This window comes from Labrus mixtus, chromosome 14 (genome assembly GCF_963584025.1).
Source record: "Labrus mixtus chromosome 14, fLabMix1.1, whole genome shotgun sequence".
In the NCBI taxonomy this organism is placed as follows: domain Eukaryota; kingdom Metazoa; phylum Chordata; class Actinopteri; order Labriformes; family Labridae; genus Labrus; species Labrus mixtus.
Genome location: NC_083625.1, coordinates 7,564,998 through 7,589,254, shown reverse-complemented (window position 1 = coordinate 7,589,254; position 24,257 = coordinate 7,564,998). Strand labels below are relative to the sequence as shown.

The window sequence follows — 24,257 nt, the reverse complement described above, 5'->3', positions numbered from 1 at the left end:
CGTTGACTTGAATTAGTTATTGATGCTTAATACAACATGACATCATCACATTAAACTCAAATGTCATTAATCACTTTTTGCCCTTTTAGGGATATCAGTAATGTAATAGTGTGTTAAACATTCATTCTGAAATGTCCCACAAAACACGATTCTTGATGAGTTAAAGCAAAACGAGGTGAGACGGCCTCCATGACATCTTCAGCACACACATAAAAATACTCACACAAATCATCCTGTCGCTGTGTTTTTCAGAAATGGCACGTATGTTTGAAATGTAACATAACGTGTCAAAAATGCTGCGCTGTGAGGTGTTCACAGTGAATGGATTTATCCTCACAGATAGTCCGGCTCAGATCAAAATCCCACACACGGCCGCGCGAAGCTGAACAGGTAAGGATGTTTCTCTCCTATAATGATGCGTGCAATCTACTGAAGGTGATCTCAATTTAATAACTTATAAGAAGTGTAATGTCTTCATGATGTTTGATAATACATGATCATGTGACTCTGTATTTAGTCATTGAAAAGGCATTGTTGCATCATGTAAAGATAAATCAGTACATTGATAAAGAGGGCTCATGTTTCTGATAGCTCGTTCAAAATGATGTTAAAGGTATTTTTTTTAACCAGGCTACCTGCATTATATGCATTTTACTACATCAATATATTAATATTCTGATGGCAAAATGTAACTTTATTATCTGTGTATAAACGTCACACTGAGTCAGTACAAGAGTTTCTGACTTTTGCAGCATTTATATATTTTATATCACCCATTATATCATATTTCATGTCATTAGCTGAACTTGCTCTCAAGATTTCTGCTTTGCCACACTGATGAAAGAATGCAAATTAGTGTAACAGTAAACTAATGAATGAGTTTCTATGACTCATACTATGATTAGGAACATCTGCTAAGGACTTACAGTTTGACTTTATTGAACAACAATATGTGTTTCATTTGTTATTTTTGGTCGATCTGTAATCAGTGATTTTGTTTTTGTCAGACAAACAATCTACCGAGTTATTTTCTGTTCTAATAGATGCCCTAAAATGTAAATGCCCTGTTCTATCAGTCTTCAGTAAGGCCATTTTTCTGTTTAAATTTCCTTCTCCTAATCTGTGATGACAAATGTCTTCATGGACAGGATGTCTGGTGCAAAGATCCTGCTCCTCCTGCAGAGTCTGTCCCGTAGAAAACCTCTGGAGCCTGAAGGAGAGGTGTCAAACTTTCGCCGATGCCTGACCACTCTGGACCTGGTGGCTCTTGGGGTGGGCAGCACGCTTGGGGCCGGCGTGTATGTGCTGTCGGGAGAGGTGGCAAGAACCGTAGCCGGGCCGAGTATCATCATCGCCTTCCTGATAGCGGCGGTGGCCTCGGTCTTTGCGGGACTTTGCTATGCCGAATTTGGAGCTCGGGTTCCCAAGACTGGCTCTGCTTATCTCTACAGCTATGTGACTGTGGGGGAGATATGGGCTTTTATCACCGGCTGGAACCTGCTGCTGTCCTATGTCATAGGTAAATATAGGAGGTGTTTCAGGACATGTTAAAGTACTCTCTTAATAACATCCATCCTCTTAAACTTCACAATGTTTCCAATGAGAATTTATGGTTAGCCTTTTTGTGACTCTGTCAACATTGTACCTTCTTGTTTTTTGTTTTTTTTAAGGGACATCAAGTGTTGCCCGAGCATGGAGTGGGACCTTTGATGATCTCATTGGAAATGTCATTGCCAACTCTCTGGGGAAACAGGCTTCGATGGATTTACCCGGCTTAGCTCCTTACCCAGACTTCTTTGCAGCCGGCCTCATAATGCTCCTGGCAGGTAGGTTTCACAGTCTGAACCCCTCTGACGTGTTACCAAATGAAATATGTTGTTATTGTTATTCAAACATTTTAAGATAACAAAAACAAATTTCCCTGTGTTGAATATAATTTTACTAACGAGGAGCCATCATTTCCACTTCTGAGTCAGCTTTTCATTTTCTGTGTTTCTTCTCCAGGGATTCTTGCATTTGGTGTCAAAGAGTCTGCTATAGTTAATAAGATTTTCACAGCGGTGAACATCTTGGTGCTGCTGTTTGTGATCCTTTCTGGAGTCATTAAAGGGGACATCAACAACTGGTACCTTAGTGAAGATTATCTCCTGGACGAATACGAGTAAGGGCTCTCATTTTTTTGTATACGGTATCATTAAGTATAGAATGAGAACACTTGAATGTATCTACTATAAATAACTAGGATATGTATAACAATGTTGTATCTATACAAATCAATTGCTATTCCTATTTTTTGTTTTCAGAAATCACACCTCACTGAATCAGACCACCACATTTGGCATTGGAGGATTTTTCCCTTTTGGCTTTGAAGGAACATTAGCCGGAGCCGCCACTTGCTTTTATGCATTTGTAGGATTTGACTGCATTGCCACAACAGGTATATAAATACACACACGCATAAACAACACACTGTGAGACTGGAGAGGATCTGGCATTAAACACAAGTGAGTTCAATGAAATGTGTTTTTTTTTTTTTTAGGAGAGGAGGTCCAAAACCCTCAGAAGTCGATCCCGCTCGGGATTGTGGCGTCCCTCCTCATCTGCTTCTTGGCTTACTTCGGCGTCTCTGCCGCCCTGACTCTTATGATGCCGTATTATTTGCTCAGCGTTCACAGCCCACTGCCTGTGGCTTTTACGTACATCGGCTGGGGCCCTGCAAAGTATGTGGTGTCTGTGGGATCCCTGTGTGCTCTGTCAACAAGGTAAAGGAAGCACAGTGTGCCATTTATAAACCGAACTCCACTCTGCAAATGAAAGCAATATCAGTTTCTTCTGCCGGGAATTCACCAGAACTTCATTTTATGACTGCTTATTGATGATTTATTTGAATTGTTTCTCACAGTTTACTAGGATCGATGTTCCCAATGCCGCGTGTTCTCTTCGCCATGGCCAGGGACGGCCTTCTCTTCAAACCTCTCAGTAAAATGAGTGACAGACAAAGTCCTGTCATAGCTACTTTAGCATCAGGGGTTGTTGCAGGTGAATTCAGCCAATTCTAATCAGGTCCACCGGATGAACTTACCCGTCAGCTGACGAAGGAATTTGAATGTTGTTCTTGTCTTTTCAGCTATCATGGCGTTGTTGTTTGACCTGAAGGCTCTGGTTGACATGATGTCAATAGGAACCCTCTTTGCCTACACACTAGTTGCTATATGTATTCTCATATTGAGGTAGGAGGATTCATCATGAATATTACCTGAAGGTAAAATGATTTAAAAAAAAAGACAGAATTTTAACACAGCTCAAAAGTTTGGCAGAAGGGCTTGAAAAATGATAAAATGTGCAATGATGACACAATATGCATTCAGCCCAATATCTATTTCAGCTATTTCATTCAACACCTTATATAGAGGTGAATGTGATGTTAAGCCAATTCTTTGGTCCATTTATTTATAATTCCTCCCTGTTACAGGTATCAACCAGATCTCAGCGAGGATTCAAGTTTCAGCAAAACAGAGCCCTTCACAGTAACCGGACTTTTATATCCTCCATCTCAAGCCACCTCAAGGACATCACAAAATGTGTCTGTTTTGACTGTTTTTATGAGTAAGTGATCATTTAAGTTAAGTTATTAATATACAGCATTTTTCTTTTTTTTATTTGTAACGATCTCTTAATTGACATCGTTCTCTTCAGTCTTTTTAGCTGTCGTTCTAAGCCTCGTCATATCGAGGGCAGTGGACTCCCTGCAGGCCCTCCAGTGGTGGAGTTTACTTTGTGTCTCTATATTTACTCTGATGTTTGCCCTCACTACCCTGATCATCTGGAGACAACCTCAGAGTGTATCCAAAGCTGCTTTCATGGTATGCCTCTATGCATCTATCCATCTATCTATCTATCTATCTATCTATCTGGGAGCATAAAACGATGTGGTTTGATATTGATTTTAGCCACCATCATTACTGGCATTATACAATTTGATGTGTCAGTGAAGGACATTATTCCTAACCAAAAATATCAACCAGCATTTTACCACTTTGAATTTCTACACAAAAAGAGCAAAGTATTTTCTCATTATTTGTTACAACATTTCTGCTCTTATACAGGTTCCTTTCGTGCCGGCGCTTCCTATTTTCAGCACTTTAGTCAATGTTTATCTAATGGTTCAACTTGGATCAGACACATGGATCCGCTACGCTGTGTGGATGGCAGTAGGTATGTAAAAAAAAAAAAATGTCCTTTTAGAATAAATAAATAATTTTAATTTCAATCAAATACGATGAGCATGACCATGTTTAACATAAATCTTCTTTGAACAGGTTTAATCATCTACTTCTGTTATGGTGTTCACCACAGCGTGCAGAAACAAAGGCTTCAAAATTCACACAATCAAGTCAGTATTCACAGCATGGCTATCACGGAGGAAAACTTTGAGCCTGGACAAGATTTGAATGGTTAGACATTTATGAAAAAACTTCAGAGCGCTGGTTTGTGTTTTTTTATAATACTGTTTTGTCATTTTACTGCATCGGTTACAGATACTGATATATCAGAGTTAAACAAGGAATAAAACAACATTCAAAAAGCAAAGTGTTCCAACTTATGGACCAGTGAAGTATTTGTCAAAGTGTCAAAAAATCACATTCATCTCATTAATAAATGTGTTGAAATGTATACAGGTCTTCTTACAATAACAAACCAGTGTGTTGTACATACAATGCATTTAGTCAGAGTGTAACGTGTTTAAAAATACTTGCATTAACTCACAACAACTTTACGTTTATGCAGTTGAGCTGTTGAATATTTACAAGTATAGAACAATACGTCTAGATGCAAGGAATAATTTTTCTCTTAAGTCCCCCCACATTTTCTCTACTGCATCAAAAACTTTATAATGTTATCAAACTCTGTGTTGTGTATTTGTGTAATTTTTTTTAAAATAATAATGTATACACAAAGTGAAATAAACACGACAGTATCATTTTGGATAAGCATGTATCCACTTTCTGCCTCATCTCTCTATGGACAAAATATCATAACTGTGTTGGAAACCCACCTGCCATATTATTTCTTTCTTTCGTTCTAAATAGAAGAGAATAGAATTACTTTATTGATCCCAAACTGGGAATTTGTGGCGTTACAGCAGCAGGTCGTCCAAACACACAATATGAGCAAAAAACACAACGTTAGCAAATCTAAACACAATATAATATTAAATACAAAGTAAATAAGCACTCAAAATATCAAAACTAAGAATGGGAATATATACAACCAGGATTTAACTAAGCTAGTCTTAAATATGAAAGATTAAATGTAAATGTGCAAAAATAGAGTTGTAAATGGTTGTAAATTAAATATGGAAGATTAAATGTAAATGTGCAATGTAAATGTGTTTCTTTCTTAATTTCTTTCTAAATATATTTCTTTCTAAACTTGTTTTTTATAATAATTAAGATTTATTATAACTCGTTTATTTAAATCGCTTGTAATCTTTATACACAACCATATACAGTATAAACAACACGAGTGGAACTTCTTGACGGCGTCGTTGTTTAAGGAGACGCAGTTTACGTGGCACGCAGACGTGAGCCAGCCAATCAGGGAGTTTACATTTGAGTGCAACGTCACTAGCCTTAACCAATCGGCGAGTCGCTCTGCTTGCAAGCGCATCGTTCAAAAACGAAAACCAGTCGCGTTTGTTAATTCAGCGATGTCAGGGCACAGTACGTTAGTGTAGTTTAGTTTCAGGTCGCTCGGTTTTAAACCAACCACTTTTACTTTTTGTGAAATACTTTAGTGTTGGTGACAAACGTTGGAATTTACGGACATCGAGCAACTACAAAATCCATTTGGATATTCTAGGTAAGTCAAATGTTTAACCTCGTGGATACTTCAAGCGGTTTCATTCAATGCTTCACAACAACAACAACAACATCGATAACCTGCTAAATACCATTAAGATGAAGTTGTAAATGTCTAAAACTTATTTTAAAGCTTTTATCCAGCTTTCCAACTGCAACGAAGATGATAACAACAGATTTAATACAAACAAAATATAACGATAATGTTCTTCAAATGTGACTCTGTTTACCTGAGCGTCAGGAGATTAATGTTCATTTTGAATAAAGAGGGGTTAATGTTACTAGTAAAGTCTTTTAAATACATTTGTGTAGCCCATATCTACATTATAATAACTCCCCGTATGTTCACTTGTTAAGCTCCCTCCCGTGTTAAAAGATCAACGACTGCAGGAGGTGTGGCCTGGACAGGCAGGGAGTCTGGTTTAGTTTTGAATCTGCATGTTATTACACACCCTGGACTGGTATGTGTCAGGTATGGTCAGACTGGTATGTGTCAATAACAGTGACTTAGACTTAAGCCTGATGTAGGGGTAATGTTTGATAGTTTGATGAGAACAAGTGTATTATGTTGCAATTCTTGGCAAAATGATTATGGCTCTCAGGAACACAGAATGTAAGCTGTCCCAACTCAGTTAGGTTAAATGTTTAAAGTTATTTGTAGAGAGAAATATTAGTAGTAAAGTGTGTTGCTCCTCTTAAACCTGGGGCTCAATCAAGTTTATCTCAGAACTGTCACCTAAGTCTTCCCTATCTATTTTGATAGTCTCTGTGTAAACCAGTAAAGCCCAGTCCAATCAAAAGCATCTGTTTTTTTAATTTTTATTTCAATGGTAAAACTATTCTGCACCAATCCCCAACTTGTCAGGACATTCGACAGCCGTGAAAATAAATACCTGTTTGAGTTTTATTGTAGTTCATCCAGTTTCTGTGTTTTCTCACATTGTCTGGTCGTGACACACCTTCATTCAAACGAATCCTTTTGAAATGTTGAGTTTCTGCCTGAGGCCACGTGATGTTAGAGATTTGCATCTTCAGTGATGGCCTTTATTATATGCTAACTTTGGAAGAAGTACTTCCAAAGAGCTGAGTAAGACACACCAAAATGGGTCCTTTTTTCAAGATGTACTTGTGGGCTTTATGCCTTTCTTTAGAGATAGAACAGTGGACTAAGTCAGGAATCGGGGACTCATGATGAGTCCGGGATGACATGCGGGAAAGAAGCCACAGGTTGGACACGGGAACACCATCCTCCACACATGGGATGCATGCACCAGGCCACTGGCGCCACCCCCCCACCCCCCGATGGGTCCTTTTAAACACTAACTAGTACTTTGATTATACATCCCTATCCTGAGCCTACATGTGAAGGAACGCTACACGGTGACTTAGTCAGACTTTTCAGGCAGGTTGGAAAGATGTTGAAATCAACGCAGCCAAACATTTGTATACTTTTTGACACAATGTGTTTTGAAATGATACAATCTCTGTTATTTTAGTATTGGAAAGAGCTTGAAAAAATACTATACAGTATATATTAGTTGCTCATAGGTTTAACCTAAATCTGTATCAAGGGAGAGAGAGCACTGAATTAATTGCACATAAATTGAATTTGTGCAATTTAAACAGTTTGAAGGAGTTTCTTTCAATATGCTAATCGAAAACCAGAACTTACCCCATATGCTTACACCATGCTGTGGTGTCAAATCAGCTCTAATGTTTTTACTAGAATCGTATCGAAGTTTAAAATTCTAGTTTCGTGACAACCCCAGTGAAAACAACTTGATGTACTCATAAAGATTTGTGTCATTGTAACAGGTCAGCATGGCGCTGTCTTTGTCCTCCCCGTGTGGCTGCCCCTATGATGAAGATGATGAAATAGCCGTGTTTGAGTCCACGGCAGCAGAGCTCGGAGGCAAGACCAGACCGCGTCTGCCAGAGATCTCTGTGATTTCCCCCGGCCTGGACCCTCGCCCATCCATTACAGAATCGGTGAGAGGCGACGTTTATGTGTTGCACTGAACCCTGTTTGTAGTCTCATTGTAAACAAATGAAGCAGTTTTCACCATTAGTGTATCTTTAAAATGTTGAACGCATTTCCTACATTGAAAAAAGTACAGCAGGTTTTCTTAAATGTTTTGAAACACACAGTCTTAACGTTGACTTGTGTAGTAGCTTGTTGGACCTTTTAATGGTTCATGTTTTGAAATCCTCCTTTTTTTTTTTTAAATGTTCTTCTAGAAACTAACCGTGAAACCTGCAGCAGGGAGACAGGGAAGCTGTGATGGCGATAGCGGAGAAAGGGTGAACGTTTTTCTGCGAATCCGTCCACTTTCTGGGACCGAGCGAGACAAGGGGGAAGAGCAGGTGAGACCATGAAAAGCAACATGAATTCTCCTGTGTCTGTTTCTCCTCCCCCCCCCCCCCCCCCCCCCCCCCCCCCCCCTTTGGTTAGATATGTGCCTTTATTGCTTGCAGCGCATCTGTGCTCAAGATCTACTCTTCTTTTAGGGTTGTGTGGCGGTCCAAGATGAAGAGACTCTGCTGCTTAAAGCTCCAAAAGAATCTCAGAACATGAGGACTGCAGAGAAGGGCATCACCCAGAGCATGCACAAGTTCAGCTTCTCAAAGGTAAGGAGGTCACACTTCTACATTGTGTTGATTTGAAGGTTAAAAAATATTGTTGTTTAGATTATTTTATAGCTGCTAATTGATGTACACAGCATCCAATGACTTAATAATAAATGTAGGCACTGAGGTGATGTGTTTTCGACTTTGAAAAGCGGCCACAAACTGATGATTGATAATCAACCATTTCCCCCAGATTTTTGGCCCAGAGACAACACAGCAGCAGTTTTATGAAAGCACGATGAAGACGATGGTGAAAGACGTGCTTCAAGGAGAAAACAGACTCCTCTACACTTACGGTGTCACCAACTCTGGAAAGACTTACACTATTCAGGGTATGTTCCCCCTTCCCCCTTTTTCAGACTGTCCCTTTAACAAAACAATATACAACAAAGGTTTCATTGTTGTGACCGTGTGCAGCTTTGCACGATGGTGGTAGATGCTGACACACAATCAAAAAGAAAAAATGTCAAACTTTGACCTGCAGGCAGTGGTCGAGAGGCTGGCCTGCTGCCTCGGGCTTTAGCGTCCCTGTTCAGGAAACTGCAGGGTCGCCTCTACGGTGCCATGGACCTGAAGCCCGTCATGTCTCAGGATGTGAGGCAGCTTGACTCCGGCGAGGTCAGGGCGGAGGAAATCCGCAGAAACTCTCTGCTCAAAGAGGTAAAATGAAAAAAAAAACACTATTAAGAGTCATGAAAAATGTCATTCTGTTTTCCTTTAGTGTCCCAGTCGTCAGTAATGTACATTTGTTTATATCTGTTATAGCAGCATGTCATTTTGTTTTTTCCATTTATTAATCTTTGTCCAAGCAAGCCATGAACTTGCAGACAAAAACTTCCAGCTCTGTCTCATGAATACACACTTTACATCAAAAGGTTTAAAAGTTACTTTCTCAAAGCCATTTATTGGACTTTTCAAAAATAAAAGGAGTGTACATTTTTTCAAGTCTGGGTTCTTCTTACATAAATCTGTCTGATTTTATTAACCGCACTACGTATGTGAATATAATCATTCAAACGTGAGCTAATGTGCTCATTGTGTTTGTTACAGGATGAGAGTCAAAACGCTCGTCGAGGTGGAACCACTACAATCTGGGACAGCGGTGTTGGAGGACTCTCCTCTACATCTAACTGTGCCACCCAGCTTGAAGGTGAGAAGGACATGATGGGTGTTAGACAGTGATTCCATTATGGATCTCCAAATGCCTTTTTATTACCGCTTTCTTGTCCTTCCCTGGTACATTAATCGTCAACTCTCACTCTTTGCAGACGCCGACAGCGTGTGTCTGGAGCCTGACAGCCTCTCACACAGCGGAGGTGACGATCTGGAGGACGGGGTGCAGTTTTCTATCTGGGTGTCCTTCTATGAAATCTACAATGAGTTCCTGTATGACCTTCTGGATAATTCGCCCTCCCTGCAGCTTAGAAAAAGGGTCACACTGCGCCTCAGTGACGACAAGCAGGGCAACCCCTATGTGAAAGGTGATGTTTGTTTGTTATAAAAACGTCAAATACTATTCTACAGTAGCTACATCGGTTGCTGCTTTTTGCTAAATGAGGGTGACAGGTTGCCAAGATGTTCTCTACTTCAATACTTTTAGAACACACCTCGTCTTTTAAAACAATACGATCTGTATTATTTGAATGATCCATCGTATCTTAGAGTATCAAAGGTTTTTTTTTTTTATGCAGATCTTCATATTTTTAACCCCAAGCTGCTCCAGGAGTAAGAGAAGAGGGCACAGGTGGTCCATTCAAATTCGCGGCAGAACAAATACTGAGGTTTTGCAAATCCATAAGGGATCTCTTAAAGATGCAGAAGTTACAATTATGTCTCTAACAAACAGCCAGAGAGCAGAAGAAGTGACAGTGTCTAAGTTTAGTCTAAGTCTAAGTGTCATTTGTTCCTGCTATTTTTGTTGCTGCGGTATCCAAACGGGTGTCGATATCGTTGGATTTTTACTAACATGCTATAAAAGTTGGAAAATTCTGGTATCACGACAACTCTACAATAGTGTCATTTTTATTCTGCTTGTTCTTTCAGACCTCACCTGGATCCAGGTACGCAGTGCAGAGGAAGCTTGGAGGATTCTGAGAACTGGACACCGTAACCAGAGCTTCGCCAGCACTCACATCAACCACAACTCCAGCCGCAGGTAGGAGCAAATTCGGTGCCTCTCAAAACCTCATTTTCATTTAGTACGTCCATGTTTTTTTCTGACATTGCTGATGGTACATTTATCGTCTACACAGCCACAGCATTTTCTCCATTCGGGTCGTGCACGTTCGCCAAGAGGTAGATTCCAACACGGCGATGCACACCAGCGAGTAAGTTTAACCCCTTGATACCCAAAATACTTTTCGGGTTCTGATTTTGATGTTGACAAAGTGATAAACCAGGGTTGTGTCTAATGCTTTGTCTTCTTTAGACTGACTGTGTGTGATCTGGCGGGGTCTGAGCGCTGTAAAGAGCAGCGGAACGGTGAGAGGATGAAGGAGGCTAACAACATCAACACGTCTCTCTTAACGCTGGGACGCTGCATCGGCGCTCTGAGGCACAACCAGAACAACAAGTATGTGTTATGAGCCCTTTTCACCTATGCGCTCCTGCTTTTCTTCTTCAAACATGTCCCTCGTATGGATTGATATTTAGAGACACTTCCTACGTTTGAACATCTGTTCTGTACTCGTCACAGGTCCCGAGCCCCTCAAGTGGTGCCCTTCAGGGACAGTAAACTGACCCGGGTCCTGCAGGGCTTCTTCTGTGGCCGAGGAACATCCAGCATGGTGGTGAACATCAATCCATGCGCCTCCATCTACGACGAGACCCTCCAAGCCCTCAAATTCTCAGCCATCGCTACTCAGGTAACCAAACACACTTTACGTACTGAACTTCTGATTTGGGTGATTTTTGAGAGTGACGGATTAAAGAATAATCCCTCTTTGTTATTTCAGCTGGTCCACGGTCCGTCCACAAAGACCAGAGTGGCCTACATCCTGTCCCTGCTGCGTGAGCCGTCAGCGCACGGTAACGACAGCACGGTGATGGAAGAGGAAGACGATGAGAGTGATGTTGAAGACGGAGATATCACCATGTTTAATACTGAGGTAATATCGTTGTCTCTTGTATGTGAGAATAAAATATTTACTGACGACAGGAAAAAAAAGAAGAGATGTCTGTTTTTAAAAATCCATTTTTACACATTGATATTTTCTAGATAATGTCAGGACATTCAGGCCCTGATGTTTTCAAGAACTTGCCTTTTTACACACGAGCCTCACAGCAGAACATTATCAGTGTTGGATTTGATCTCACAACTCAAAATACTATAATGTAGGTGACGGGGGCAGCCAAGTAGTGAATGCAGAAGGAAGGATTTTTTTGGTACTGTTTCTGGGTTACTTTAATCACAACATGGATAAGAACGTTTCCACTAGGACACAGCCATGGAAACATTATTATTATCAGAGTATAAAGCAGTGAAACAAGTGAACGACAGTATCATCCTGTCAACTTGCTTGCAGCTAAATTTTCCTATTTAATCTCACCTGCTTACCATTCTTTACTGGGAGGCTGGCAGGAATAAATCCGGATGATGGCAGGGTGAGAAATTTAGCTGTTTGTGTTCACACACGCAGCCCACCTGTTGTATGGCGTCTGGAAATATTCAGGAGTTTAGTACCTGTGTGAAAAGGGTTAACAATTGATTGTTAATGTAGCGTCTTAAACAACCTGTTGTCCAGTGTTCCTCACAGCTGATTGTTTTTTTTTTTGAATCTAGGCTCTCCTGCAGGCCATCGATGTCCTGAAGAGAGAGGTGCAGCGTCAGCGGGAGGAGAAAGAGGCTCTTGAGGCGAATGTGAGAGAGCAGGTGGTGTCTGAGATGATGGAGGTCATCACTGGGATGAAGAACGACTTCAGGTGTGTTTCTTTTAATCCTTTTTTTTTTTTTTTTTTTCTGTGAAAGAAATGTCCCTAAATGTGAAGTTGTTAATTAAACTGCAGACAAAGTGTTTGAATATATCATGGATGCAGATTTTAAGTTGTGAAGTCCTCTTGATGTACAGTGAGACCTTGGAGACGGAGAGAGCTCTAATTGAAGAGAGATACGAAGACAAGATATCAAACATTCAGAAACATTTGAAGAAATTCTACAGCCAGGAGCTGAAGGTGGGCGCTTCATCATTTGCTTTAAGTACTTTAAGGCAGAGTCTGTCAGAATGCAGTATGTTTACTATCTTCTGTAATGGATACTTTACCCAAACTCATTTAAATGTCCAGAATGTGGCGGTTTTTGTTAGCACATTATTCACATTAATCTAACGTACTCGGTTTGGTTCTATTTTTAGGAGCGAGATCAGGAGATTGAAGCTTTATCTGCCGCCCTTGAAAAGAAGAAGCCGACTGAGTCAGTCCCCGTGTGGGTGCCGCAGGAAGACTCTGAGGGGCCTCGGCGTTCTCAGCGTCTCAATTGTCAGCCTGACGTCAGCAGACTGAATGCTGAGCTCAACCAGTGTCGTGCTGAACTGCTCTCTAAGACACAAGGTAAGTCACAACATCACAGGAACAATCAGATCATTATTTTTCAGGTGAGGTATTGTTCTTGGAAGATGACTTCCTCCTTCTGCTTGTCTGGGCAGAACTGGTGAAGCTGAAGATGCAGCTGGAAGTTCCAGGTTCAACAGGCGCCCTCACCTCTTCTGCTGATCGCAAGCTGGAGGAAGGACAACGGGTCAGTTACTGCTGTATTATATTTAAGTCGTTAGCGTTTTTGTTTTTCATACCCTTAAAAAGATTGAATCCCTTTTTTTTTCCCCTACAGAACCTGCGCCAGCTGCGTGGGGACCTGCAGAGGCTCGGGTTGGACCTGCAGTCTGGTGAACGCGCCTGCTGTCGTAACACAGGAGGAGAGAGGCTGCGGCAGGCCTTAGCCACTGCAGATGAGACACTAGCCAAACAGGTAGGACTACAAATGTTTATAGCAGGGGTGGGCAACTGGCGGCCCGGGGGTCAATTGACAAAATCTGCCATGAAATCATGAAAACCAGAAGTATGTCCATAATAATATTTGATCACTGGCATATGTTGAGTTAAATTTGAGATATTATTGACTGTAATCATTTTTATATCCTACAATTTGGCCCCTCTGGCAGTGAGAATTAAATGAATGTGGCCCTTGCTGTGACCAAAGTTGCCCATCCCTGGTTTATAGTATGATGTTCCTTAATTTATTGCTATTGCAAAGCTCACTAATTTGAATTAGTTGTGCTTATTTCTTTGTTCGTGGCCGATTATTACATTTGACAGATGTCAATTTAAATGTAATTGTCAGGTGTACTTGAAGTATACTACTTTCATTTTTAAAACCAAAAGAGCTTTTCTTTTAATTAAATGTATTTAATTGCTGAAGAAAAACAGCCAAAGCAGTTTTAAGTCTTTGAGTGCAACTCTCAACTTTGATCCTTTCTCTTTCTCTCCCTCTGATCTCTTCACTAACGCTCTTAATGCAAAGCCAGCTATTAAACTAAATCTGGGTTTCTAACATCTCACCAGGTGATTGCTGAGCATTAGCATGATTATGCATTTCATTTTGCTTGACTTACCTTTCTCTCAACCTCCCTCACCTTCAACCCACCCCACCCCTCCACTCCCTTCCCCCCCCCCCCCCCCCCCCCGTGGTCTCGTCTAACCTTGTTAACTGACTTCTTCTCAGGACCAGATCCTGTTGGAGCTCCAGAACGGCCTGACGCTCGTAAAAGCCGACTTAAGGCGGAAAGCAGAGACCCTGGCCCAGACACAGGCTGTCCGGCCCCAGCTGCCCACCTCCGGTTCTGTCCCGCCCGCAACCGCTGCAGGTTCCTGTAAGAAGAGAGGCTGTGTGGCTGCTGCACCGACTGACACAGAGAACCGACCTCCACAGAAACGGCCCTTTTTCCAGTCTCTGTTCCCGACACGTACCCCGACCCGCCAGTACAACACTCGAGCATGTCAAGGAGCAGATACCCCCTACTCACAGATCCTGCGTTCCCGCCAGCCTTCACCCCCTCCCAGCCCTCTCCTCACCCCTCGCAATCTCAGGGGGAAGTACTGAGCTCTCTGAAGCCACATAGGGAGTATCGTCTTTTATGTTATGCAAAAAGAAAAGTTTATATTCGCTCAAACTTTATGGTATTTTATATTTTTTGTACATATTCACATTTTTCAGTAGTTAGCTCGGTGTTGTCAAACCAAATACAGATATAATGTTCATGCCAGTTGCACATTTATGCTTTCATTGGGGTTGCAGTATGCTAGTGAGAAAGCTGCTTAGTGGTAAACAGTTACAGTATGTATAGTAGCAATAATGTGTGTGTGTGTATAATTAACCTGGTCTGCATGTCCTTTCAATCCCTTCACTGTAACTATTTTCTGTTCTCTACAATAAAATCTGTGAAAACGTTGGGAGTTATCTTTAGTATCACAGTGGATTAAAAAAAACATTTTACGTCGCATTTTTACACTGTAAATATGTTTAGATCTCTTTAGTGGTGTCATGTAATATACAACATTAAACCCAAAGCTGAAAGCCCTTAAGTTATAGGCACGCCTTTATTTCAACTATTTACATATAAACAGTTTCGATGACTGCAGGTCAAACGTGATGAGTTGGTGTTGTCTTTCTTCTACATGTGTATATATGTAAATAGTTAAAGGTGACCGTTTCAGCGCACCTGATCTTTTTTAGAAAGTTGACCTATTACAGTTATAGGTCAACAGTGTAAAAGGATTAACACTGAACTTTCATAATATAAAAGAGTAGTTGAAAATCTGTTCAAAGACATTATACATAAGGTTTACTGCAGTGTATAAATCTGACTTACAGTTGTCAGCATTTATTATGTATTTGTTTTTTTCAGTTGAAGTATCAAATGAAATGATGGCAAATTTTACAAAAAAAGAAAGCAATTTTAATGTCATTAACAATTCTCTGTCAAAAGTAACTCCTGCCAACACAAACACCCACAGTGTCGTGTTTCAGGACACACACATTGTCCACTTTGAAGCCAGCGAAAGAGAAGGTCCGGGGGGGGGGGGGTCAGGGTGTAAAGGAGATGAGGTTCAGTGGAGAAACCCTCCTGACGGGTGTGTTGTTGTTTGAGAGCGGCGCAAATAGATCTGCCGATGGAGTCTCGATCTGATCTCTGACCAGTGAAATCTGTCTCAGCAGAGCCTTCCCCTCTTCACGTGCCTACAAGCAGAATGACATGTGACACCAGTTAGTGTGTTACTACTACACAAACTAGACAACACTGCTCAGAGACACTTACGTCGTTGTAGTCACAGCAGCGTTGCGCGCAGAGAGACGCCTCATCGTAGAGCTTGTTCTTGAAATAATACTGACCCAGGTACCGCAGGGCTGTGCTCACCTCTGCATGCTCCAGTTGTTCCTTTGATGACAATATTTCATTAGGAATAGACTTCTTTATACAACATATGGCCAAAAACATTCACACAAACAATACATCCAACTTCTCTTTTTTTCCCAAGCTGCATTAAAAGCTAGCTAAATCATCGCTACATGCTCTGTTAAGACTTCCTGTAAGGTTTGGGATCCAGGCTGCAGCTTGGATTTGTTCCCACTCAGCAATAAGAGCACAAGTGATGCTGGCCACACTCTTCTGTCCAATTCATCCATGTGTAGACAGAATGGATGTCAGGACTCTGATTTATTGTATGCTTTTGTATTCAGATTTTCCTTGGTTGTTACTGAGGGGTCAGCTGGAAACTTCACATCAATTTGTAAACAGGCATATTTAAAGATGTATTTAGATCAGGGCTACACAATTAAATGCAATTACATTTTTTTTTAAATTACAACATTTGCAATAATACATCGCAAATGTGTCAATTTATCGCAATAAGTGAGAAATTATTTCATGCAATGCTTTCTGACTGAGCATCATTTGACCCATTCGGCAGAGGTTTGAGTTCGGCAAGGCTTTCACACTATTTTGATGCATTTGATGCTTTACATTTTGCGGATTCAAGAGAAACATGCTGGACACACAGGTGTTATATAAAACATGAAGAACAACAGATAGACTACCTTTTTTTTTTTTTTTAAGACTGCAATTCTGTTATGAAGCTCCCCTGTAACGGCGTCATATTTGTGTCACAGTGTGTGATTTCTCATTGCGTTGGCACAGAGGCATAATGTGTAAAGAAACAGCGGGAGCTTCACACACACACAGCGCTGTTTCCGCCCGCGTCTCCAACATTTTACAGTGATCCCGTCTTTACCCCTGTAGTGCCTCTATTACCTCTGATGCGGGCTCAGTGGTAGGTCACCTTGGTCCCACAATAACACTTCAGTTACAATTACATTGAATGCACAGTGGCGTCACAGGGGCGTAAATACCCTGCCTTGAAACGGTAATATATACAAAACAGGATATAGCTCTGTAAGTTACAGCTAGAATACACATTCGATTGTTGTGAATTTATCACACTTTATATTGTTATCGCATTATCAAACATTGTTTTACCATATCTTATATTTTTCTCATGTTGTGAGATGTGACTCAGATCATTTGATCAACTTACCCCACAAGAGAAAATGTCCTGGATGTAAAGCATATAACACTGGGCAGCATCATCGTACTCATTCAGCTGCTCATGGAGCCTGCCAGAGGAGTCACACATTACATTAGCTCTAACTTATGAGTGGTTTAAATAACATGTTAACATATGACAAAGAAAATAGAAAAAGAACAGATGTATTTATTTGAATCACAATCTTCACGATCACTCTGATGTAATGTTAGTTTTATCATGTTCTCTTGGAATAGAGAAATAGACACTTACTTTGCCAGTTTGAGCAGAGCCATTTTCTCCACATCCCCGACAGAGTATGCCCTCCAGTAACACTACACATCAATAGAATATTGTCAGATCATCACACAGACGACAAAAACGTGGCTTTACAACACCAAGCAGAAATGTCTGACAGTTGAAACGTGTGTACCTTCTTGGCTTCCAACTGCTGTGACAGCTTTTCGTAGCTTTCACCAAGTGCAACCAACATGCGAGAGTCATTGGGCCTACAAAAAAAACATCACAGTATGTCAAAACAAACAATGACCATTCAGTTTATGATCACTTACTTTTTAAAAATCACATTTATTCTTTGAATTGTCTTCTAGATTAAAGGCCTCTTTTTTTGTTCTTTGTACCTGAGCTGATGAGCCTTTCGGTAATAGTACAAACAGTAAAAGGGCATCTTCAGGATCTCATATGTCTGTCCCAGGCCGTACCAGGCTCTGTAGTCTCGCTTGTTGACTTCTATGGCATGCCTGATAGAAAAAATAAAGAAGTCAACATGACGAAACAAAACGCTTATTAACAACCTGAGCAGGAATGAATCTCCCATGCTGCTGTGAAACGTCTGGCGTTAAGTATCATAACACACACTGACAAACAAATCCATCATTTTAACTGAAATCTACTCCTTCATGTTCAGTCTGACCTGTAGGCCTGGATGGCAGCTGACGTGTTTTTCATTTCCATGTATTCGTGGCCCATGAGGGTCCAGGCCCCGAGGCAGCGAGGGTTCAGTTTGAGGGCCCGCTGAAAGTACAAAGCTGCCTTCTCATGCTGAGAGCGTAAACTGTAGTAGTTACCTGTAGATGAGACAAAAAAACACAGTTAATGCTGGCTAACCATCTCACATATATTTCAGATATATAGAAAAGAGGCTGGCCATCACATCATTAAAGCTGTAAACGGAATGTTTTCATACATTTCATTTATAGAATGCAATCGATTATCATCATAATCATCAGTATCGATCAGACTGCCGTAACACTTACCAATAACGCAGCACGTCTCTACTCTGTACTTGTCGATCTCCACCAGGTTGTGGGCCAAGTAGCTCAACTCTGGCTTCATGCTCTGTGTGACAAAACTCACAGTATTTTAGATTACAGGACGAAAGAAAGAAAATCAGTCTGATCCACACAAGGAGGTACTTCTCCTCTAAGCTCCTGAGCTGAGCTTTTTAACAAGTTCTTGCTCCTGACATGCTGGGCAAACAGACATATATAAATCTATGGTACTGTATGTAATGCCATTGCTCTTATCATTATGTGTGTTCTCTGATGTCTCCTGTATTTCCTTTTTTTAATTATTCTAGCTGTTTGTGAGATGGTGGTTGTGTGGTACTGCTGGCTATAAACAAAAATTAGCCCCTGTAGGATAATCAAGAAATCCTTGATCCTTGAAAACATGTGATCCTTCAACAATATTTAAAGATCCAAATAAGAACATCTGGATGTTTGAGCCCTCTGTTAGTAAGAAGAATCTGTCTTCTTTGCTTTTTGTGCCGCACCACACATGATTTAAACCAATTCTTTGACATGTCTTCTTCTTCTTTGCTAATCACTGAGTTATCATCAAACAATAGTGAACTCACTTTGACATAGAGCAGGTTAGAGAATGTGTCCATGTTGTCGATGCGAAACGGATCCTGCTCCCTCAGCTCATTGAACAAAGCCAGAGCTTGGTCGATATCTGTAATAAGAGACAGTTTAATATCAAACGTGTCCCTGAGACAGGCAAAACTGTCACCATGTACCGTAAACAGATGGAAGACGAACCTCTGATGTTGTGATAGGCGACAGCGATCTGCGAGATGATGTAGGTGCTCTTAGAAAAGCCGGCCTCCATGAGGTTCTGATATTTCTGTAACGCTTCTTTGATCATCTGCAGCTCGGTGTACATGTGGGCCATGAAGAAGTCTTTGATCCAGCAGTCAGGCAGAGACAATGACTTGAGCTGAGGAAGAGACGGATGGGATTATTTAAGATTGCAATATAACCTGAGATTTACCTTTTCTCACTGTTTGTTCAGAAACATAAAGTGTAATCTGCCATCCTAAGTGTGCATTGTGAGAGTGGCTTTTAGGTATAAACGTTACAGCGGACCTGAGAAAGGAAAGTGGTCGAAGTTGTTTTTAGGAGCAGCATTTATATTCATACTCACTGAAAACAGAGAGAAGTTATATTCTAATTACAAACAAAACACACTGAGGTACTGAGCCGAGCCAAAAGGGGGAGGTGAAAACTTCAGCTCATTATACCAACATGTTCACATATCACATATACAGCAACGCAACTCTTTAACTACAAAGCAGAACAAATGATTTTTAATCAAGTTTCCAAATAAGAAGGGACAACCAAACAAGACAACAATGTGTTTCAATCTTCTCACAAATACTGTTTATCATAGCTCATCTTCATATTTGTTTAATGAAGAAGGTGAAGTGCACATTTTTAATTTCTTTGATACCACTGCTCTACAAGTTTACACCTTTGGAAGATACAAAGTCCTGTTCTATATTTCTCCTTTTCATTGTTTGGCTTTTTAAATGACCTGTCCCCTTAAGTTTGAGACCTGCGCGCTCTTATCTCAGCGAGGAAGAAAGTGATATTGCGCAGTTTTAAGTTCAGCTAAGTCATTGAATTTTAGAGCGTGTAAATTAATAATGAGTGTGCTGGTTCCTTCATAGTAGTTTGATTGATTTACAAATCTTAACTTGGAAGAATGGTGTTAGTACGTATTTTCATGGATTCATTAATTTTGTGGACATATCTTTAAATTGTGTCAACCATCTTCGGTTAATTCTTCTTTTGGGTCTGTGAAGCTGTAACCTTATATGGTGAAACATCTAAATTGTAGCAGATCTATGTTTGGATAGGATCCAACCATATGTTGTCAACAACTGTTTGCTAGACAAAGAGTCTACATCTGTTACGTATGCAAATCAATGTCATGTCATCTTTATTGTTTTATAGCGATGTACCCAAATGGAAAGGAATTTGTGGGCTGTACCTTCCAGCAGAATATAAGCCACACTGTGTGATGAAGACTTTGCCATTTGGCCACTTTGCCAATGATTGTCAATGATTGCAAGCAATTGTGAGATCTTGGTCAGCGATGGTCTGCACTTTGTCAGCCATGTGTGTTGTGTTTCTGTGTTGTCTGACCATGGCTGAATAAATCCTAAGATGATCCACAGTCTGTTTCCATTTTCATCATTGTCCATCTACTACAGAAATAACCCCCACCTAACAAATGGCCATGTTTTTTTTTTATGTGTTACCCCGATCTCCACACAACAGGTCAGATACAGAATGAGAACAGTATATGAGTTCTGATGCACGATAGTTAATAAGTTCATTTCACAATTCAGTGTATATGGGTAAAACACAAAGGAGGTTACCATTTCAATGTTGGTGACGAGGTTACTCAGCTCCAGCCAGGCTCCCCAGTGAAGTGGGAGCGCATGAATTGCCTCAACAAACACCTCCACCGCCTCCTTCAGTAGATCCAGCTTTCGTAGCACCACCCCATACCTTTTTAAACACACACACACGTAAATAGTTTATGAGTACAACTCTGCAAAACCTGCACACAGTGTGTACATTTAGGAGGAAAGACTCTTACAGGTACAAGGTGAACCCGTCCAACTCTCCTGCAATATGCTTCTTACTGAGCTCAACCCTCAGTTCTCGCAATGCTTCATTTCGAACCTGACCCTTCTCAAGGGGACCTGGACACACACGCACACGCACACACACACACACACACACAATAAAAAACAGTGTTATTGGACAGATCATTACTTTCAGCTTTTACATAAATAAACATGAAACAGACAATTCCTCACCGAGGCTGTCCACAGTTTCATCGTCCTTCTTCTTCTCCCCTGACTGAGGATAAAAACAGAATCTCTCAAAAAGTCTATTTGTGGAAGCAAAAGGAGTCTGTACATGCCGGATATGTAAAGAAACTTACCAGATAGCGAGAGTACATATAGAGGAAATAAGCCTTCTGACTGCAGCAGCCTTTCAGAAAGTACGCAGCACGGTCATACTCTTTCAGGTCAAAGTACGATTTAGCCAGAGTGAGTGCATCCAGGTCTTGTGCATCTTCCTGTATTAAAAACACACAGACCAACCATGACAAAGAACAGTCATCAATATCATATTTTCTATGGTAAATTAATCAATGAATATCTAGTTAAAAATCACCAACGCACTTTATGATGTAGTAACAGTATTATTGACTCCGACTTAAATTTCAACATACAAAATCACCAGCAGGGGGCAGTATAACCTTTCTCGTCCTGAGAGAGGGACACTATTGATTAAAACTATTGACAAAGCAAAGACTTAAGGATGCAATGCTGCTATTTTTTGCACATCATATTGTTACTTATATAAACCTTCTTTTTTATTATACAATTCTCAAAGGACAGGTTTTACTTTTGTTTTTTTCTGTTATTCCCAGAAAACCCAACAATGAGAGCAAAACTGACAAAAGAATCTACCAAGAAACAAATATATGGACTGTGTAGCGAGATCCTCATTTAGCGTATTCCTCTGTGTCACAGACCACAACTGTTTTTTTTTCATAAACTACATAAAAACACATTACCAGTATATTTGCTGGGCTCCTTTGTTTCCTTGAACATGGGTACTGTAGTATTCTTAAAGAGTACCTACACAGTAGGGCTGGACAATATATTGAGTTTTTAAGATATATCGATATATTTTCAAACAAGATATAGGGTAAGACAATATCGTTAATATCGATATAGTTTAAGTTGCATTAAAATAACGTTACAGAGGTGCCAGTTCACTTTTTTATCTCAATGATGATGATGACTGTCTGTCCCTCTTAACCCTGCTCCTCCTCTCTCTCTCTCTTTTATTGTATTTAAGGAACATTTTTATTTTATAATATTACTTTTTAAATTCACAAACAGGTAGTTTATTTTTCCATGTGTTTTCACTGTTAATAAAAGACATATCGATACATATCGAGTATCGCCATTCAGCTAAACAATATCGAGATATGAGTTTTGGTCCATATCACCCAGCCCTACTACACAGTCGCCTCTTTTATATACATTCTTGTGAGTTAATATTGAAATGTAGGGCTGAAATTATTCCCAACAATTTAACATCAAAATGTTGCTTGAGTTAACTTTTCTCAAAACTGAACAGCAATCATCATCTGTTTCAGGTGATAAATTCAGATTGAACATTTTACTCGGTGTACATCTCCATTCAACTTCATTTTAACAAAGAGACTAGTAAAGAATTGTTTGTACACATACACTACTAAACAGTTTGATATCTTATTAATTGAACTCTAAAGCTAAACTTATTAAATGGAACTGGACGAAAATATAGACAACTAATAAGACACAGGAGAGCCTCGGGCCTCGCATCATGCAATTCTACAATTCACTTAGCAGACGCTTTTATCCAAAGCGACGTACATCAGAGAGTAAGAACAACACAAGCAAGGATCTAGAAAAAAGGGAACAATGTCAGTAAGAGCAAACGATCAGCTTTGAGTCTGATTGGACACACAGGTGCTGACAGGAAGTGACCAGAGGCAAAGCACAACATTGACTGCAGTTTTTGAGAGCTCTAATCAGTATAGAAACCATCTTATAAGTCATTGTTATCAAACAAAAACAATCGTCACAACCATCATCATCATCAATGATATCGAGACCATCAACATTAAGTTAGTAGGTATTCATTAAAGTATATTTGCTGGGCTCCTTTGTTTCCTTGATCATGGGTACTGTAGTATTCTTTAAGAGTACCTACACAGTCATTGTTATCAAACAAAAAGCATACAAAAGCATACAAACCTCTGTAAAAGGAGGTGAGGCAGGTAACTTGTCCTTGGGAAGAGGGTCCAGCGAGAAAGCCAATTCAGAAGCCCTAAAAGAGAAACACAGAGAGCACCTGTCATACCTGTGGATACCTTTCAGTCAAAGTCACTGTAAGGGGGCATCTGTGCCATCACTTCAGGTTTGGGGTAAGTAGAAAAACAAACAATGTTTTCATTCCGATAGGCCTACTAATAAACAATTAATGTGGATGCAAGTATGCATGTAACCTAAAAACACCGTCTGTAACTTCACTATTCAACTAATTTCACAAAGTAGCTACATAAATACCAACATTACATATCGTAGCAGCACACAGAGATTTAGTCCTATGTTGCAGTTGACTTTCTGTGTGAAATACGAGGTAGTTATCACATATCTAATGTTTACAGTAACTCGTTTTAATTAGCTGTTGTCATATAATGAGACTTGTCAACAGCTAACGCAGCTTGTTGCTAACAGACCGGTAACTAACGTCAACCTCCCCCCTGGTTACTATGGCAACAGAACAAAAAAGCCGGGCAGCTTATGGAAAAGCGCACTCGAGTAAATCTCACCACTTTGCGCTGTGTAAAAGTCCTCTTTCTTTACAGAGCGATATCACAGATATTAGCTGTTTCTTGATTTGTGCCAGGTCCCCAAACTCAGCACAGAGAGCCGCCATTTTCATATTTTATCAAGCAGGTCTGCTATTGGTTGAATACGCTCGTTACAAGGCGGTAGTCCCGCCCGCTGTGAATTGCGTCACTTCTTTTTCCTCTGAGCTTTCAAAATAGCAGAAACAAAAGCTGGATAATCAGTTCTCAGTGTGGAGGACTGCATAGTGAGTAGTTTGTCATTTCGGACACAGCCGTGTTATTATTAAAAAATAACACAGTGTAAATATTTTCGAAAAAAACATGCATTTGCAGTCATACCTATTAAAATAAATAACATTAAAATAAAGGACAGGAAAAAGAGCTCTAAAAAATATTGAAATTTCACGGGAAAAAAAATTAAAATAAAGGACAGGAAAAAGAGCTGCATTTTTTTTTCAG

The 24,257-nt window shown here is 40.2% G+C and overlaps 4 protein-coding genes across 4 annotated transcripts in view; 3 read left to right on the top strand and 1 right to left on the bottom strand.

Moving 5' to 3' along the window:
• si:dkey-251i10.1 (uncharacterized protein LOC100038774 homolog) overlaps positions 1-24,257 on the top strand; it is a 211,843-nt gene that overhangs the window by 117,084 nt on the left and 70,502 nt on the right. The gene's annotated exons all lie outside the window — the stretch shown is intronic.
• On the top strand, positions 276-4,515 carry zgc:175280 (cationic amino acid transporter 2 family protein). Its single transcript, XM_061054782.1, has 12 exons — positions 276-390; positions 1,149-1,519; positions 1,671-1,826; positions 2,005-2,161; positions 2,304-2,437; positions 2,540-2,762; positions 2,903-3,039; positions 3,128-3,230; positions 3,473-3,606; positions 3,697-3,863; positions 4,107-4,215; positions 4,320-4,515. The coding sequence occupies exons 2-12, from the start codon at positions 1,150-1,152 to the stop codon at positions 4,457-4,459; spliced, it is 1,830 nt and encodes a 609-aa protein (XP_060910765.1). The 5' UTR covers positions 276-390; position 1,149; the 3' UTR covers positions 4,460-4,515.
• On the top strand, positions 5,680-15,117 carry kif20a (kinesin family member 20A). Its single transcript, XM_061054768.1, has 19 exons — positions 5,680-5,862; positions 7,677-7,850; positions 8,100-8,225; positions 8,370-8,489; positions 8,683-8,821; positions 8,974-9,149; positions 9,540-9,639; positions 9,758-9,970; positions 10,533-10,644; positions 10,742-10,816; positions 10,918-11,061; positions 11,185-11,353; positions 11,444-11,596; positions 12,271-12,410; positions 12,557-12,659; positions 12,839-13,034; positions 13,130-13,221; positions 13,312-13,449; positions 14,203-15,117. The coding sequence occupies exons 2-19, from the start codon at positions 7,683-7,685 to the stop codon at positions 14,578-14,580; spliced, it is 2,742 nt and encodes a 913-aa protein (XP_060910751.1). The 5' UTR covers positions 5,680-5,862; positions 7,677-7,682; the 3' UTR covers positions 14,581-15,117.
• cdc23 (CDC23 (cell division cycle 23, yeast, homolog)) lies at positions 15,061-23,918 on the bottom strand. Its single transcript, XM_061054769.1, has 16 exons — positions 23,778-23,918; positions 23,200-23,272; positions 21,324-21,461; positions 21,196-21,238; positions 20,973-21,078; positions 20,749-20,881; positions 19,124-19,301; positions 18,940-19,037; positions 18,338-18,419; positions 17,995-18,148; positions 17,702-17,821; positions 17,494-17,569; positions 17,334-17,395; positions 17,073-17,151; positions 15,797-15,916; positions 15,061-15,717 (listed from the first exon to the last, which is right to left on the bottom strand). The coding sequence occupies exons 1-16, from the start codon at positions 23,888-23,890 to the stop codon at positions 15,565-15,567; spliced, it is 1,728 nt and encodes a 575-aa protein (XP_060910752.1). The 5' UTR covers positions 23,891-23,918; the 3' UTR covers positions 15,061-15,564.